The sequence below is a fragment of the Herpailurus yagouaroundi genome, unplaced genomic scaffold (assembly GCF_014898765.1).
Source record: "Herpailurus yagouaroundi ecotype Mexico unplaced genomic scaffold, PumYag 159, whole genome shotgun sequence".
NCBI lineage: Eukaryota > Metazoa > Chordata > Mammalia > Carnivora > Felidae > Herpailurus > Herpailurus yagouaroundi.
The window spans coordinates 72,158,262-72,172,718 of NW_024412400.1; the positions used below are offsets into that span (position 1 = coordinate 72,158,262).

Consider the following 14,457-nt stretch of genomic DNA (forward strand, 5'->3'; position numbering starts at 1 on the left):
CTCTTTAAGTCTTCAAAACTGTTTCATTAGTTAATAATAACCAAAGTGAAAGTGCCTAGGGAATGTCATTTTCACCTCCCAGCTAGTATTTGAGTGGCATTTTTTTGTTACTTGCCATAGATTAAAAAATATTATTTATATATTTGTTTCAAATTATTAGTTTAAAGATTTTTGTTGGTGTTTTTAGTATTTAAACTTTTGGGGAAGTATTTCTTTGTTTCTTTCTTTCTTTTGAGGGGGATGTTTTTCTTGATTGGGCTGGGGATTTTGTCCTTTGTTTTGCTTTTGAGAACATGGAGTTGTACTAAAGAAAGAATATAAATGAAGGCTGCCTACCTACAAGTTAAAATGGGTCCCTAGAGGAAGAGGGATAGCAGAGAAAGCTATACAACATTTAATCTATTAATAATAGAAAGACTGAATTCCTTTGGTGGCCATGAGTCTCCACATGGGTCAGAAGGTTACCATAGTTTCTGTGTGTGTGTGTGTGTGTGTGTGTGTGTGTGTGTGTGTGTGTGTATTTATTTATTCTCCCTGTGATGTTCCAAAGAGGAGGGACCTCTTTGGACAGTCTGTCTTTTCCTGTCCTAGAGAATGCTATCTTTTAAAAAAAATTTTTTTTAATGTTTATTTATTTTTGAGATAGGGACAGAGTATGAGTGGGGGAGGGAAAGAGAGAGAGGGAGACATAGAATCCAAAGCAGGCTCCAGGCTCTGAGCTGTTAGCACAGAGCCCGACATGGGACTCGAACCCATGAACCATGAAATCATGACCTGAGCCGAAGTTGGGTGCTTAAATGACTGAGCCACCCAGGCACCCCAAGAAATTGTGATTTTTGACTCTTCATTCCTGTTAAGGGCTTGTGATGATGCTTCACCAAGTCTCTGAGTCTCCTGAGAGATCTAAGGATATAGAATGGCACAGAGAAAAAAGTACTGGGGGGGGGGGTCAGGATACCTGGGTTCTGAGCCGCATGTGGGGTTTGAGGCCAATTATTTAACCATATGAGCCTATTCTCCTCACCTGCAAAATGGGCCTGAAGATATCTGTTCCCTCTCCCACAATTGCACTGCTGTGTCAGGACACCGAAGACAGTAGTTTGGAAAGCTTTTGGGGTTATTTGCCAAGAAGGCCAAGATGCTAATCCCTCAGGCTCTGGTGCCCAGGGACCGGGCCTGGGATGGCTGGAACCTCCTGAGTTACCCTGCTGTGCCACATGCATCCTCATTTTCTGTGTGTGCTATGAGGTGGACGCATTTGGGAAGTACTGAACAGTCTTCACTAAATCTCTCGCCAGCCATGTGGGGTGTGGACACTAACATTGGAAAGAAGGGATGAAGGGGCAGGTGGGAGGTGGAAGTTGGTGAGCTGGTGGGTCTGAGACCATAGAGGATTCCACAGGCAGAATTTTGTTTTGTCTTGGACTTAAAACCTCACCCCAGCCATTCGGCTGCTCCCCAGGGCCTGTGCGTTCCCTTTGTTCCCTCCCAGCCTCCCCCCGCCGTGGCAATCAATTGTTAGGCATTTACATTTGTTTAATTTCAGTTATTTTAACTTTAGATGCTGCTTTTTAATTTTTTTGTTTCAGAAATCCTTTTTTTATTTTATCATTTTTTAAATTAATTTTTTAATGTTTGTTTATTTTTGAGAGAGAGACAGAGAGCAAGTGGGGGAGGGGCAGAGAGAGAGGGAGATGGAAAAATATGAAGCAGGCTTCAGGCTTCGAGCTATCAGCGCAGAGCCCCATGCGGGGCTCGAACTCACGAACTGTGAGATCCTGACCTGAGCTGAAGTCGGACGCTTAACCGACTGAGCCACCCAGGCGCCCCAGAAATCCTTTTTAAAAAATTACTTCTTGAAATGTCAAAAGACTTGATATATGGGAATAATTACAAAATCTATCTTTATTATGTTCCTTGTTTATCATCTTTCCTTTCTCCACTTGAGTGTAAACTCAGGAGGGGTTTCTTTTGACTTTATTCATTGATATGTCCAAGCCTGGTGCATAGAGGGAGCTCAATAAATACATGTTGAATATTGAACAGCTTGGTTAAAAATCTCATTCCTTGTTTTCTCCTCACCCTCTAGATGTTTATTCTTTTCAAGAAGAGGAACCTGTTTTGGATCCTCATTTGGCCAAGCACTTAGCGCATTTTGGAATTGATATGCTTCATATGCACGGGGTAAGAAGGTCGACTTTGTCTGTGTTCCCTCCTTGCAGGGAGGGAACCATTTGGTTTATTTAATATGTAATTCCTGTAACAGGAATCTTGCTTCTATAGGTTTTCGGTTTTAATGTGTGCATTTACTTCTTGGATTTAATTCATTAACATTTTCTTTTGGTTACCAGCTTAGAATATTTTTTTAATGGTATAATAAAAGAGGCACCTCCTCAAGTACCATTTGTTTTAGTTGGAGTTTATTTGCAAAATTTCTGTCTCCTCTGATGGAGAGTTGCATGAATCACTCCTTGTTCGCTGAAGCGAGAAGGTACGGGAAGATGACCTTTAAAATGATCTGTGACCGACATCACTTTAATTAATTTCAGGAAGGGAAGCAGAGCTCGGGGGTGGAAAGAACAAGCCAACATACTGTTGATGGGAAAAGCTTTGCTTCATTTAATATTGTGTTTTCAAGCCGATATCATGCCTATGTAATGTTTGTCCCTGTGAGGAGCTGTTTGAGTGTGCGTGCTCTGTTGTGGCCCTTCCCTCCCAGCCCGCCTCCCTGTCCTCAGGCTCTCCTCCCCTGTCTCCTCATCCTCATTCATGTCACCTTCTAGTTTACTTTCTGTGCTCTTCTTAAACCCCCCTCTTATTTCAGGGCACTCCTGAGGCCCATGATTTTCCTTCGCTTTCCTCTCCAGCTTTCTTGCCTTTCTGTTTGAAGTATTGTATTGTCTCTTCCCTTGAAGTCACTCCACTTGCTTCTTTCTTTCAGTTCCTATTTGTCTTTCTTCCTCCTCTTATCTCCTTTCCTCAGTCTCGTTCATTTAAAAAATTTTTTAAGTTTATTTATTTTTGAGAGAGAGAGAGCGCATGAGCATGGGTGGGGGAGGGGGAGAGAGAGAGGGAGAGAGAGAGAATCCCAAGCAGGCTCAGCAGTGTCAGCACGGAGCCTGATACGGAGCTTGAACTCATGAACTGTGAGATTATGACCTGAGCTGAAATCAAGAGTCAGACGCTTAACTGACTGAGCCACTCAGGTGCCCCCTGTCTTTCATTTTTTAATCTTTTAAAGATGTGTTTCTTTTTTACTGTGGAGAGACATACGTAACATAAAATTTACCATTTTAACTGTTTTTAAGCATGTGGTTCTGTGGCATTGAGCGTGTTGACATTTTTGTGCAGCTATCACTACCTCAGTCTCTTTAATTAGGTTATTTTTCTGCTTAGCTGGAGGAATAAAGGGACAGAAACATCCACTGCTGTTAGAAATAACTCTTGGGACATGATATTTCGGTGATAATTACAAGTAAGGTTGGTTTCCTTCATTGACTTTGCCCCAGACAGAGAACGGGCTTCGGGACAATGACATCAAGCCGCGGGTCAGCGAGTGGGAAGTGATCCAGGAGACGGGGACGAAGCTGAAGCCCATGTATGGCCCCGGGTACACGGGTCTCAAGAACCTGGGCAACAGCTGCTATCTCAGTTCGGTCATGCAGGCCATCTTCAGCATCCCAGAATTCCAGAGAGCGTAAGTGTCCCCCTGCAGACCTGTGCGCACAGCGCTGCCCTTCATCCACTCCACGTCCAGTCCACTCAGCATGTGCCGGGGACCCTGTCTTCCTCAGCTGCAGGACATTTCACCACATCCTCATGGTGTGACTTCTTGCACTGGAGCTGGGTGAGAACACTTGTCAAGTGTGACGGGAATCAGGTGAGATTAGGAGAGCTTTGTAACTGAGAAACTCACAGGGGTTTGTCATATTAATAATGGCTTCCATTTTTAGACCATCAATCACCCTCTATGCCAAGAAAATATTAATCATCAATCTTCATGGAAGCCTGCCACATTCCTTCCTATAGATGCTCTAGGAGAGATTCAGTGATCGGTTTGATCAGTGTTGCCCTCCTGGTGAGTGGAGTTTCTTGGCGGATTTAAGCTTTTCATTTTTTTGCTACTCAGAATGTGGTTCACAGACTGGCACTGGTCCTAGGACTGCTGGATAGGGATCTGTGATAACTATGGAAACTGAGTGAGGATTTAGAAGTTTTTGTAGCAATTTGACATTGTCATGCTTTATGAGAGGTGTTTCATTTTTTCTTTTATTATATTTTTTAAAGGCGTCACCTGTATGAGTTGAGATAAAACAGCTGGCCCTTCACCATAGATAATTGGGAGCCACTGATGTAGGGTGCTTCCTAACTGTGTGTGTATGGGGCTGCCTTCTTCCTCCCACATGGAGAGGGAGAGCAGCTGTGTCTGTGGCCCTTTTCTTCCCTCGGCTGGGCTTAGATGGGTCGCTGCACAGACTGGGAGTGTGGCTGTGCACTCGTGGGTGTTTAGAACATCTTTGGGGTGCCTGGGTGGCTCAGTTCCTTAAGCATCTGACTTTGGCTGAGGTCATGATGTCATAGCTCGTGAGTTCAAGCCCCACATTGGGCTCTCAGTGCACAGAGCCTATTTTGGATCGTCTAACTCCCACTCCCCCCCCCACCAAATAATTAAAAATTATAAAAATTAAAGAAAAAGAATATTATCTCTAGTGTATTCCAGAGTGGGTAGGTTTCTACCATGGTTCAAGTATGGAAGAGGACACATGTGCTTACAGATGGAGGGGTAGGCAGCACACTAGGAACAGCACAGGACAATTTTTTACTCATGTAGAGTTGAAATGCTAATTACTTTAATGGTGGTTAATCAAAAGTATATCAAATATCCTTTTCTTTCCTCTCTTGGTATTTGAATACTCATTCCTCTTGCTGTTTTCTGGCTTTGGAAATTTGTGGTTAGTGTGCATGTCTAGTTTTCCTTTTCACATCCAGCCAATGAGGAGTGGTTCTGCTCTGCTCAGCAGTGTGCTGGGTGCGGGGGTTCAGTGGTAAACAAAAGGACACGGTGCCTGGCCCCACTTGGGCAAATAGACACTGAATAAATAAATGATCAGAAGAGCAGCTGCATGGTTATAAACATAGTAAGTTCCACGGAGGAAAAGGGGAAGAGGTGATCAGGGAGAATCTCTTTGAAGAAAGGACATGCAAAGGGGCACACACCTTGACCCATATGCAGGAGGAGTGGGGCGGAGGGTTTTAGAGGAAGAGCAAGTTTGAAGCTCTGAGATGGGAAAACCTTTTCAAAGTTATGTATCACACATAGTATTATTTTCACAAATTTTTGCCATTGTCTCCTACTTGTATTGTTATTTGGGGGACAGTATAACTTCATCTTATGTGTCTCATGGTCCAGGATTTTTAAAAAAAATATTGAAGGAAAGACCTTATGGTAGGTGTTGTATAATCACTATTTCTTTTAAACTAGAATGGAGGAAACTTGTGTTCTTTGGTTACAAAATCCAACATTTTCAGTGCTTTATAGTCTATAGTTTTTGAAAATGCTTTCTACCCTCCAAAGTTTGATGAACAGTTTTATCTTTCTGATTTCTTTTTCTTTAATGAAAAAATGTACCTCACATCTGTGTTTTGGATTTAAGATTCAAATCTCTCAGCTCAGTGTTGTTTCAAGAGTTTTAGAATTTGATATTACTGAATATTTAATTTTCTGATTTCTGCACATTTACTGTATATATTTGAACATGAGCAATCTATTCATACTCATCCTCAGTCTGCTCATTCTTTTACCAAGTGTCAGTTGATTGAAATACTTGCTTTTCTGACTCCTTTCTCCCCAGCGGGACTAACTCAGTGGGGTTAGATTCAGGGGACAGTGTCTCCATTTTGTAAGTAGAAAGAGTGTCTCATAGAGAGATTAAATGCCTTACGTACAACCACAGTGTAATTTAGAAATGTCAGCCTGACTCCTCGATACTCTTTCTGCCACCAGAACCCAGTTTACATTTCAGAATACTTCTGATGAGGATCCAGTCTAAGTAACCTGGTGTAGTGTACAAACCGAATGAGAGCTAAGATGGATTATCAGATAGCAAAACTGTTTTTCCTTTGAGAACTGCTAGATTGCAAACTAAAGATATAATACGTATTTTAAAAAGTATCCAGCATTGCTTCTGTGTTTTAACTTAATTTTGTTGTAATGAAGAATATTTCTCGTCGATTAGAAAAGTAATATGAATTACTAGCAAAATAGGCTTTTCTGACATCAAAGATTTGCCACCTTTAATTTTTTATTCTTCTCCACCAATCTTGCCTGAAAGGATAAGCCTTTTCACTAACGTTCATCTTCATATCATGTTCGAGATATGATAAAGACTGGTTTGTAGGAGGGCTGATGAATTCATCATGTTGTGTTTTAACAATTCCTCAGTATAGTCTCTGGCTGTGGACAGTTTTGTTCCAAAGTTTGGTTGATCTCTTATTTGGCTCTTGGTCGACAGAAAATTTCTAGATGGAATTGTTGCCCTAGTGACACATCCAAAAACCATCTGAATGGGACTGTCCCAGAGAAGTGGGCTCTGTTAATTTTGGCATAAGTACATAATATGGGGAATAAATTCTGAGTTTGTAGACAGCAGGTGCCTACAAGTGTCCAGTAGTTGGGGGATCTGATTAGAAGTCATTGCTGACTACTATTTGTCATGGTTCTCTGCTAGGGCTTTATTATAGTAATGCCTTTTATGTTGGTTTGTAGGTAGTCAGTTATGGAAATTGGTTATATGGTTACACAATATAAATGTATTCAACACTTTTTTAAATTAAAAATGTTTTTATTTGAGAGAGAGAGAGCATGAGCGAGGGATTGGGATAGGGAAAGGGAGAGAGAGAATCCTAAAGAGGCTGCATGCTGGGTGTGGAGCCTGATGTGGGGTGGATCCCATCACCCTGGGATCATGACCTGAGGAAAACCAAGAGTCAGATGCCCAATCAACTGAGCCACCTAGGCGCCCCCCACAAATATTTTATGAGTGCCTTTTACATGTCAGATGCTATTCTAGTTCTGGAGATGCAGTGATTCAGATCATGTATCTGCCTTCATGGAGATTATACTCTTGTATATAATCTCTAGAGAGATGATAAACGGAGATAAATAAATTATAGAATTGCAAATACTGAAGCATGCCAAGAAGAAAGTCAGCCAGGGTCGGGTGATAGGGAATTAGGACGGGTGGAGAGGTGCCTTTTAAACAGACCTGAGATGGAGCAAGGGTCTGTGGAGAGAACATTCCGGGAAAGAGAGCAGATGGCATGACCTTGAAGGAGGTGTGAGCTTGGCATGTCCTGGCAAAGAAGGGCATGGGCTGGTGTGTTGTGGTCTAGGGGAGAGGGATGGGAATGAGGTCAGAGAAGTGGGCAGAGCAGAGTGCATGAAGTGCCAGTGAAAGGGATCTGCTTCTAGATTCTTCTTTCTAGAGCTTTCACACTCAGAGAGTTAAAGCTTGAAAATGGAAAGATGAACAGCACAGAACAGAGGGTATGAAATAGGAAGTGAACTTGAGAAGTGAATGATTGTATAGTGAGATTAGCTGTGGGTGGTGGAAGTTGGCGCTGCTCTGTCAATGTAAACTGGTCAGAAGGACGGGTTGGGGACTGCTCAAGGGATCACAGACAGGGCAGGTACTTCCAGAAAACTGGTTCAGAGCATAGGTTTGGAGCCAGGCTGCCTGGGTGCACTCTGGGCTTCATCACTCCTTCCTTGGGTGACTTTGGAAGCATCCTGATTTCTTATCTCTCCAATGGGTAACAATAACCATCCCTTCCTCATATGGTTTTCATGAAGACCCAACCAGGTTATATAGAGACCCCTTAAGGGATAGTAGTTGTTACTCCTGTTATCATCATTATTCATTTTGATATGATTGGGATAATTTCCAGCCTTACCATTCGTTTTTGAGATGGCAGTTGTGATGGCATTAGCCGGTGGTTTCTGACTCTGGTTACATGTTATAGTCATTTGGGGGACTTTGAAAAGATTGCACAGCCCAAGCCTCAGTCTCAGGCAACAACATCAGAACATCTGGGGGTGACCCTGGCTTTGGTATTTTTTTGAGAAACTTTTTAGGTGATTCTAACTTGCACCCAGGGTTGAGGCCCACTGATAGAAGCACAATGGAAGGCCATGAAGATAGCTGTAAAGGTAAGATTTCAGGAAAAGTTTTCTTTGGGTGGATGAGTTAACTTTGATAGAAAGACAAGAAGGTCTTAGCTAGGATGGCAGCTTATTTTATTTCTGTTCATTCACTTCCTACGTTTTGACTCTCCCTTCTCATTTTCTAGGTATGTGGGAAATCTTCCAAGAATATTTGACTACTCTCCTTTAGATCCAACACAGGATTTCAACACACAGATGTAAGTGCTGATTAAAAGGTATCTAAAGTTTTTTTTAGAAAAGTATCCAGTAAGTGTTCTTAGTGGTTATTGCTGGGTTGCAGAATTAAAGGCAATTCTCTTTTCTTTTTTATTTTCTGTATTTTTAAAAGTGTTATAAAATAAGCGTGTGTTACTTTTAGAAGAAGAAAGATATTAATAGTTATTTATAAAGGACTGAGGCTAGTTTAAAAATGACATCGGTATCAAGAAGAATGAAATAAATAAGTTAGTGTTTAAAGTTTTTAAGATTTATTTATTTTGAGAGAGAGTGTGAGCAGGGGAGGGTCAGAAAGAGAGGGGGGAGAGAGAGAGAGAGAGAGAGAGAGAGAGAGAAGGAGAGAAAGAGAATCCCAAGGAGACTCTCAGCACAGAGCTGGACATGGGACTGGAACTCACAAACTGTGAAATCATGACCTGAGCCAAAATCAAGAGTCGGAAGCTTAACTGACTGAGCCACCCAGGCCTCCTTAAATAAGTTATTTTTGAGTAACCAAGATAAAATGTTCCAGCTAAAAGCATTCATAGATAATGTTAATATCTCTATGGGAAAACAACAATGACGTTTTTGTTTTTCTTTGTCCCTCCTGTCCAGGACTAAGTTAGGACACGGCCTTCTCTCAGGCCAGTATTCAAAGCCTCCAGTGAAATCTGAACTCATTGAACAGGTGATGAAGGAAGAACACAAGGTATGTGTCCCAGTGTTTGCCACATTGATATGCAGGTAGGAGGGGACTTAACCAGCTAAAATATGGATTTCCTATGTTTTGGCAATTGGTGGCTGTAAATTTAGGAAGGTATTAGAATAGCTATTTCATTTTGGAGTCTAGGGTGTCTGTGTGCTCTTAAAAGTTGTGGTAAGAAATAGCTAGGGTTGGTGTTTCTAGTCATAGTTGCTTTATGGATTTTACGTGCGTGCCATTGTCACTGGTTTTCAGAACAGTGTTCTTCATAAGATAGAGCTGAGATGGAAGGAATAAACCTGATACAGATATACAAACATTTTCTCCTTGGGCAGCATAATCTTGGCCCTTATAATGTCTTTTTTCTCCTAGGCCTCAACTTTGTTTGCTAGGATTTCTCAAGAAGCTGGTTGTTAAAAAGCAACACACACATTCCTATTCCACCTCCTCCTCCACCCTGCTCCCACCTTCAGAGTTGGGAATTCTGAATTTCTGGGGAGGGCTGGGTGGTTCTCATTTTTGGTAAGCTCCTAGCAGATTTGCAAACCACACTCAGATATGAGAGACTCAGTTGGCCATTCAGTCACTGTTTATTGATAGAATAAATGAAAGATGCACCCCGTCTCCTAATAGGGAGACTTGCGTTTCCATGTGCCTACAGAATGGGCTACTGACCCCTCCCTGGGTGGTTCTGTTGCTCAACTCCAGAGGACACTGCTCACAACCTGGTCTTTCTGAGAGGTGCCCTTGAAATTCTGCAGTACACAGCTTACACAGCTGCGTTTGGCAGCCCGGCTCGTGGTGCTGCATATGGCCTGAATGGAGTGCGTGCCCCTTTTCTCTACCACCTGCTCTGCCCTCAGAGTGCTCTGTTTTGACTTAGTGGGCAAATCTGTTTCTCAAGTGTTGACCTCTGTGTTCCCACCTACAGTCAGTCATCCTTAACAAGACTGACAGCAGGAATTCAAAGTGAATAAATGCTTGTTCATAACAAAGCTGGCTAGTTGGGGGAAGTGGAGAAGCTGGGAGAAGGGAGATTATGAAGGGAGCATTTAGAGGTGGTGTTTGGAGGTGGGGAGAAGGAAGGGGCTTAAGAGGGTGGAGAGGGAAATAGATACTCCGAATGGCCAGGCTGGGAGATCAGAGTGGTGTGGGGGCAGGGAGATGCGTTGGTATCCACCATGGCGAGATAACGAGTCTTTCATCCATCCAAGACTGGAAGGCCCTCATCTGGGACACAGCAGAAGGGATGGTTTGGATGTGGGGCTGGAGTATGGGGGTTATTCAGGCTTCTTCCACCTCTGAGCTCCCATGAATCCTTGAAGAGGTGATGGTGAAAACAGCTGGGCCCAGCATTTTGTTTTCATCACATTTTATCCTGGGTTTTCATCCATGCTGTGTCACTTTGTGGGACACTTTTGGGTCAGAGCCCACCTTCCTTGGTGGAGGAGAAGGAGACTGGATTGGGACTCGGGGACTCTGGCTTCCTTTCCTGGCTCTGCAAGGAGCTGTGAGATCATGGGCTAGTCACGCAAGCTTCCAACCCCAGTGGTCAAATGGCAGAATTGGTGTGGGTGGTGGTTGTGACTGTTGCAGGTGTGAAGGTTGTCTCTCCAGTGTAAATACACACAGTGTAAATAAAATCTGTGTGTATTCCTGCCTGGTGTTGTGCTTTTGGAGTCTCCTCATTTGAGAAAATGTAGAATAAAAATCATCAACTTAGTAATATTTGCAAGTAAAGTTTGGTTTGGTTAATATTACAATGTCCTTTTACATTAGAAAAAAAGTAGTTCTTATATGAGTAAGGCATGTATTTTTTCAAATTCTATGAATAGTGACTGCTTGGGGCCCTTGCCCCCTCCTCACTGTTGGGTTTAGTGACTGTGGTGCAGTAGCTCTGTGATCTCCAGGGTCTGTAGCCTACAAGTGGGAACCCCAGCTTTGTCTGGCCCAACATGGGCAACCCAGCATTTGGGCCATATTTGGCCTGTAGGTATGTTTCCTTGGTGCACACATAAACACCTGAATTTCCAGCTTCTCTTAAACACTAAGGCCCTGTGGCGATTCCAGACCCATGATAGCAGATGGCTGGAGCTGAGTAGCAGCCCTCCCTTCAAACAGGACACACAGTCCCCAGCTGGCTCCAGTCCCTTTGTGATTCATGACTTGGCCAGTATGCTGTTGCATTTGAGTGTGTGACCTTTAATCTAGATGATCTGTGAAATCCTTTCCTGCTCCAAGGTACCGTGATCTGATGGTCTTAGAGAAAGATCCTGAATGTGACCAGTAGTACGATGTGCATCTTGGGAGTGTGGGGAAGACCATCTAGCTGGGTGGGATACAAGTGAGCCTTTGGTTCAGAGATCACCAGGGTCTCTTTAACATTCAAAAGGAGCCTGAGTTGACCATACAATCTGTGGCTCTGGGGGAGTCAGTTTTAAGCTGCTATTTGAACAGACAAGTGATTCATAGTAAAATCTCCATTTCCCCTCCCAGTGGAGGGAATTGCTTTCTGAGGTATCAGGATTTTCACTGGCAGTTGGTTTCAGAGAAACCAGTTTGTGAGACTCTTCTCTGAGGTTTCAGGAGCCCTTTGGTGAGGTGGCCTTGTCCCAGGCCTGTGGCTTTTGTGATTTGTAATGTGCCTGAAATGCCCTAAGAGAAGAAAGAAGGTGTGCTAAAGCAGAGAAGGGGATGGATTACAAGAATGTGTTGTGGAAGGGAGAGAGCATGAGAGAGAAGTCAGAGCCACCATGTGGTGGGAAGGCCTTTTTACACGGCCACCACCACCACCAGCAATACTAATCGCTAAGATTGCAGAGTGCTGAGGAAAGGCCTGGCTCTTCCTGTATGTTCGCTAATGCACAGAAACCTTGCCTAAAGTTACACAGTTAGTGAGTGGCAGAGCTGGGATTTACACCAGGCAGGCTGGCCCCTGAGTCTGCATTTGACCCCTACATTATTCTGCATCCCTGATAGATGTTCTGGCTTTGCTTCAGGCTTTCCAGTGCCTCAGTGTGTGGATGGTGTAGGTGGATGACAACAGGGGGTCCTTAAAGTTTGCAGAATTGCCAGGTGGCCCAGCAACTTGTGTTTCTCAATACCTCTCTCTTACATCTTGGGTCCTTTCTAGGCTACATGCTTCCTAGTATTAAGTTGGTCTTCTGTAGACCAAGGCAAAATCTAGTTTTTATGTACACGTGCTTAATGCACATTTTCATCTATAAAAAGATTTGCTGTATTTGTTTTGGGCACTGCCATTTCTACATGAATTTGTTGAATTGATTTTTAAAATTAAATTGCATCGGCTGTAGATAAAACCTCCTCACTTTTATAAAAGGATGCTTTTTCTTCTTCAAAAAATACTCCTGATTTTATGCATTCTAAGACCATGCTTTCACACATTTTAATGCTGAATGACTCTAATTTATTTCTTCTTCCGAAGATAACATGTTTTAAACAATTCTGTATTTTAAACAAACTGCATTTCTTACATGACAATTCATTTGATTTCCCCTCTAAAAAAATACTTGATGAGGAATTACCGGTCTTAGTTTTTGATCACCATGAGATTACCAGTGTTCTGCTTTGAGGTGATGTAATTTTACTCCCAAGCATAAGAGCTTTATTTTCGCTAACCTCCATTTTTCTTGGTGAGGAAAATGTAACATTTCTAACTCACTTTTTGAAATATGAAAAATAGCTTGGGGAAAGCCCTCTGTTCCTTTCTCTTTGGAGATTTGGGGTTTGAATCTGGGTTAGGAACTACTGGCCCAAGGTTTATTGTTTAAGATCAATGAAAGTTTAAATGAACAGATGCCATACACTTGTACTGGGGACAGGCTGAGATGCATCTAGCTTTCTTTTTATTCCTGTGGTCTTACAATGTAAATATCCGTACAGGTGTTGCTCTAATGTGATACAAAGCCCCACTCTTCCTGTGTGTTTATTAATTAAAGCTTTAGGCTCAGCAGAATGTGAGTGGAGAGTATCTGGCTGCTTTCTTGGTGCAGAGTTAAACAGAAAGCCCTGTATAAATAAGCATGTGGGAAAGATTCTGAACACCGTACTCCTCTCGCTAATTTTAGCTGATCTGTTTTGCAATTGCTAATGGAGAAAGTAAGTACAGTATCCTATAAATATGACAGGTTCCTTAGGTGGTTGCTATTTTGGAGACTCCTGGGGCTCCCTCTTAATAAAGTTAGTTGTTGAGACTAGCCATTGCTTCAGGTGTTTTAAGAGCTGGCTCATGGTGAGAGTGCATGCTTCCTGAAGGCAGGTCTGACTCTTGGTCAGGTCTGGTCACTCCCTCTCATCTTGTGTGGTGACAGACCCATAGGGGACACTGGGATGATGTCAGTGACCCACTGCCAACTAAGAGATGTGGTTTCTGTGACTTCATTCTTTGGTTCTTATTTTGTTTTTTTTGGTTTCTTTTAACTAACTGCCTTATCCAGAGCCTGGTCTTAAAAAAAAATTTTTTTTTTTTTTAAATTTGCAAATATGCACACAAGTAGCATTGTGTAGCTTTAGCAATCACCATTCTGCCAGTCTGGTTTCAGCAGTCCCCCCTGAGCTCAACTTTTCCTCCCTGTTCTCTTCCTCTTTCCTCCCCTTCCTCTCCCTTCTCTTCCCCGCAGGATTTTAACACAAAACCCAAGCATCCTCCTTTTCTACCTGTGCATGTTCAGTATGCAACTGTGACTAGAATGCCTTCTCCCCACCCCATAAAAATCATGTTAAAAGTTGTTTAAAGTGTTAGTAGCACAGTAACAAAACTCACAACCATTCCTTAGTATCATCTAATATGCAGCCCATGCCCGGAGTTTCCCCTGCAGTATCAAAGATGACTTTTACAAATCCCCCTCCCTTTTTTTCTGCAAGCTATTGATTTATGGAAGGAGCTGAATCATCTGCCCCAGGATTGCTTTAAAGATTGTTGCCTTTTTCAGCTTGTGTTCCTGATAAGCTGGAAGCTAGATCTGGAAGATTTTGGACTATACTAGATATGAAGGGAACATACTAATAGTTGAGTATGGGAATTAGTAAGACTTCCATCTGAAGTCAGATAGAAAAGGTGTGGGGCATGGGCACAGGCAGACAGGCTAGCTGATGACCAAGACATTGACTGTGGAGTTCAGCGAGTTTTAACTAAGATGCTTGAACCCGGTGAAAGCCGGGAGCTGGTCTGCAGTGTGACGTGGAGAGGAAGAGATAGCGTGTCTCTGGTTAGGAAGCTTCTTCAAATAACTTTTCAATGGTAAACAAGCTATAGCTTGACAGAGGATCGAACAAAGGATTAAGAAAGGTCAGTCCAGGGGAAACAAATGAAATG

The 14,457-nt window shown here is 42.7% G+C and overlaps 1 protein-coding gene across 1 annotated transcript in view; it reads left to right on the forward strand.

Annotated features, from left to right (window-relative positions):
- Nucleotides 1–14,457, forward strand: part of USP13 (ubiquitin specific peptidase 13) — a 115,109-nt gene that overhangs the window by 57,345 nt on the left and 43,307 nt on the right. Inside the window, exons 7-10 of the mRNA XM_040480830.1 lie at nucleotides 2,090–2,184; nucleotides 3,510–3,697; nucleotides 8,350–8,421; nucleotides 9,035–9,128. Coding sequence (XP_040336764.1) covers nucleotides 2,090–2,184; nucleotides 3,510–3,697; nucleotides 8,350–8,421; nucleotides 9,035–9,128 — 449 coding nt within the window. The remainder of the gene's footprint in view (nucleotides 1–2,089; nucleotides 2,185–3,509; nucleotides 3,698–8,349; nucleotides 8,422–9,034; nucleotides 9,129–14,457) is intronic.